The 3,535-nt window shown below is 45.6% G+C and overlaps 1 protein-coding gene across 1 annotated transcript in view; it reads right to left on the bottom strand.

Moving 5' to 3' along the window:
- Positions 1-3,186, bottom strand: part of HINT3 (histidine triad nucleotide binding protein 3) — a gene marked incomplete at its 5' end in the record, with an annotated part of 3,489 nt that extends 303 nt beyond the window's left edge. The window contains 3 exons of the mRNA XM_010139135.1: positions 1,077-1,203; positions 1,984-2,053; positions 3,069-3,186. Coding sequence (XP_010137437.1) covers positions 1,077-1,203; positions 1,984-2,053; positions 3,069-3,186 — 315 coding nt within the window. The remainder of the gene's footprint in view (positions 1-1,076; positions 1,204-1,983; positions 2,054-3,068) is intronic.
- Between the last annotated feature and the right edge of the window lie 349 nt (positions 3,187-3,535).

Consider the following 3,535-nt stretch of genomic DNA (forward strand, 5'->3'; position numbering starts at 1 on the left):
GAGGAAGCAGAACCTCTGAAGTCAGAGGGTGTTTGAGCAAATAAACTGCAGGTAAAGCAGAGAGCAGTGCTCCGAACTACCAAGCTGCAAGCCCTGGAATTCTTTGGGAGATGCTCCAGAACAGCATGTTGTGGCACCTCATTGCCCCAGCAGCTGCGGAGCAGCCACGTTCGCTGCTGAGGGATGGAGCTCATCACATACATTGTTCCTGTCACGAGATACACATCCATTCTCCGGCCATGTCGCCACACTCACCCCCGAGCTGCCTCATCATATGGCTATTTATGCATCAGCACATAACTGGGACAACTGGATTTCGCACGTGTACCAGCTCCAGCCCGCAGAGCCCTCAAGGAGGGCCGGGGCAGCATGAAGTCGGCCAGGGTGGTGCTGGCAGACCAAACCAGGCACACACACACACACACACACACTAACCCAGGCACTTTGGGCACAAATTGCTTCGCTATCAGCCTTTTTTGGCCAGCCCCACTGAATTAATCTTCTATTTTGAACTGGCGCTTGAGGTTTTGTTAAGACCGCCACAGGAACCACGTTAAAAGGTGAAAAGCTTAAGTTTGGCATGTTTTAAATGCACACAGTAAAAACACCATCAGCTACTTAGGGGAGGAACAACATCACAGGGGTTAAGTAGCTCTTGGAATTTATTTGCAAATAAAGCCAGGTAAAGCGTGGATCAGCTGAAGTTATCTGATTCTTTGTTTGCAATCTTAAAAAGTTCAAGCCATTATAATGTAAAAAAACCCAAATCAACACACACAATGCCCCAAACCAACCCCAGAACATTTCTGAGCATGACAACAGGACACAGCGTCTTTTGAGGTGCCTCCACAGTGGAGCCCTGAGCTTGGGCCAGATCTCCCGAGCTAACCCAAGACAGCAAGCAGCGGAACGACTCTGCTCTGCTGGCTTGAGGGCCAACTAGCTCCGCAATACAGCAGAGCTACGTCGGCTTTTTTCAAGCTAGGCGAGATTTTTGGATATAGTTGAAACATTAGAAAGACAGCTTGCAGTTGAAAACCTACCAAAAAACCCCTTTACATCTACATTATCCTCACCGTGATAAACCAGTAGGAATTGAGCCGGTAGTAGAGTCTGGATAAGAATCCCAGCTGGCTGGCTGGGGCCAGGACGTGAAGGTGCAGGTGGGATATTGAGCAGAACGGGGGCCAGTGAAAACCCATTCTTCAGAAAAGGAAAACAAGGAAAAAATACCAGCGGTGTTAATTGAGGAAGGGGAACATCACAAGCTATTTGACATGATTGAAGTAAGTCTCAACTCATCGCACCTTCCTTGCACATAAAGGAAGGGACAAAACCACCCCTTTTCCTTTCATTATGCTCTCAGGGAACCTTTCCAAAAGCCCACTGACTCCTCCTTCCCATCTCTGTATTTAAGATGCCCTTTGTTAAAAAGGAGGGGTTAAAAAATAAACCAGAGTATACCCCGTTTCCAGCTGTCACTGGAGGAAGGTAGTCTCCACCCGTTTTAACAATGAAGGCCCAGCTCCCGACACTCCACACTATTTAATCTGTGCTACCATTTGCCTCAGCTGTCAAAGGTGCCTGCTTTAACTAAAAAGTGCAGCACCGAAATCAAATCCATGGAGGTATGACTGAAACACCATGCAGTGCCCTGCTCTAAGGGTCAAAGCTCACCCCTCCTCTGGAATTTGGATTTGGAGCACGCTTTCAGCATGGCAATAAAGAGCAGCCTTTTAGAGGAGCTGCTGGAAGTGCCTCCCTATCCCACAATGAGGTCAAGAAAGAATCTCAGAGCTGGAATGCAATCTGTGCTGGAAATTAATCAGAAAAAAAGTTTATATTCCATGTCAGCACATTCTGCTTGAGAAGGCATGGGAGAAGTGAACTCGGACCCAGTTTACTACAGTTGTTGCCACCATCTCAAAAATACACTTTTGTAAAACACGCCCTCAGTAAGCACAGCAGGTTTCCATTACATACCTTGTATCATTCAGGTCACTAAAATTATGTTTCTGGAGGACAGCTTTTCCAACTTCCACCATCCTCTTCACTGTGAAACACAAGTAAGTTTCATTTAATGTTTAGGTACTAACACATCATACCTCACCGAGTAATTTACTGAGGGAACTCTTCAGGACATTAACATCCACAAACTGCTTACAGCGAGACCACAGAAGTTTTTCAAAATACAAATACTTTAACGACTCATAACCAATTTCCACACTCAGGATGCTTTCAAGGGTGGGAGGATTCCAAGAGCTTTGGCCACAGCCACACCCTTATAAAAACACCCTGCAGACTCTGACCGGTTGGAGTGATGAGGTTTGCCCTGACTCTCTACACAGCTGCAGGACTTTGGCCTCGAGGTCCTGCGCAGACAGGGGTAAGCGAGGAATTTTCAGAGACAGTACATAATTTACATTAAAATAAATCTCTCACTCCTACTTATTACTACCACAAAGTTCCACCACTGAGAAAAGAAGCAGCCCTAATGCTGTTATTCAACACAATTCGCCAGGCATTTCTTGTGAAACAAAGACACAAAGGACAATGTTCTATTACGGAAAAAAAAAGGTTTTTAACAATAAATCATAGCTTTGATATTTTACAATTTTATCCTTCCAAAAATTATTGAATTTATGGGAACAGCATCTCCCTCTTCCTCACTTTTTTCCCAGAAAATAATGCAGCACTTTATTAAAAATACCCATTTTACAAAAGTCTATCTTTTTCACGATTTAGAATTGCATATACATTTAAGAAAACACAGTGAAGCAGCACATAAACACTTTAAAACTAAAGCTGCAGCTCCGAAGTGCTGAGATATCTATACTCCATGCAAAGAGATTTCACACACTAGTACAATGATTTTCTACAATTCTGCAAAAAAAGTGCTACTCTAGAACAGCGCACGGAAGTTCCCAGGAAGGGCAAGTCCCTACCTGCTCACTCACACATCTGTTTCCATGTTTAAGTCCTCAAAGGTGTAATTTCCTGGACCACACGCTATCTAAGGCTGTGCAAGATTATTTTCTTGCAGGTTAAACACTCGCTGGCAGCCTTACCGAGCGGTATATGTTCTGCCTTCAGTGTTTTGCAGTTTCCCATGTGCACCACTGGCACCACCAGATAGTGGTGGGGGGCACCAGGTTTGATATCTCGAAAGCAAACAAGGTCTTCATACTAAAAAAGAAGATGCAAACACAGTCAATTGACTAGAACGAGGATACTGGCAAAGAGGAGACAATAAAGTCCATCTCCCCCATACCGATGATTCTTCATCTCATATTTGAAGCAACTAGCAACAACGTTAAGATTTTCGGAGCCAGTCAGGGTTCTGGGGGCCAGCATTTAAGGATCGCATTCTGATCGAGGCTTCCCTCTTATCTCGGTAACAGAGATAAGAGAGCTGAGGACCCCTAAGGCTACCCCGAACCCACCGAAACCTTTATAAGCGACTCCCGAGCTGGCAGCCTCACCGACAGGGAGGAAGGGCGGGCGGCGGGGCCGGCACCCGGGGGCGGGCCCTTCC

Source organism: Buceros rhinoceros, unplaced genomic scaffold (assembly GCF_000710305.1).
Source record: "Buceros rhinoceros silvestris isolate BGI_N320 unplaced genomic scaffold, ASM71030v1 scaffold37256, whole genome shotgun sequence".
In the NCBI taxonomy this organism is placed as follows: Eukaryota; Metazoa; Chordata; class Aves; order Bucerotiformes; family Bucerotidae; genus Buceros; species Buceros rhinoceros.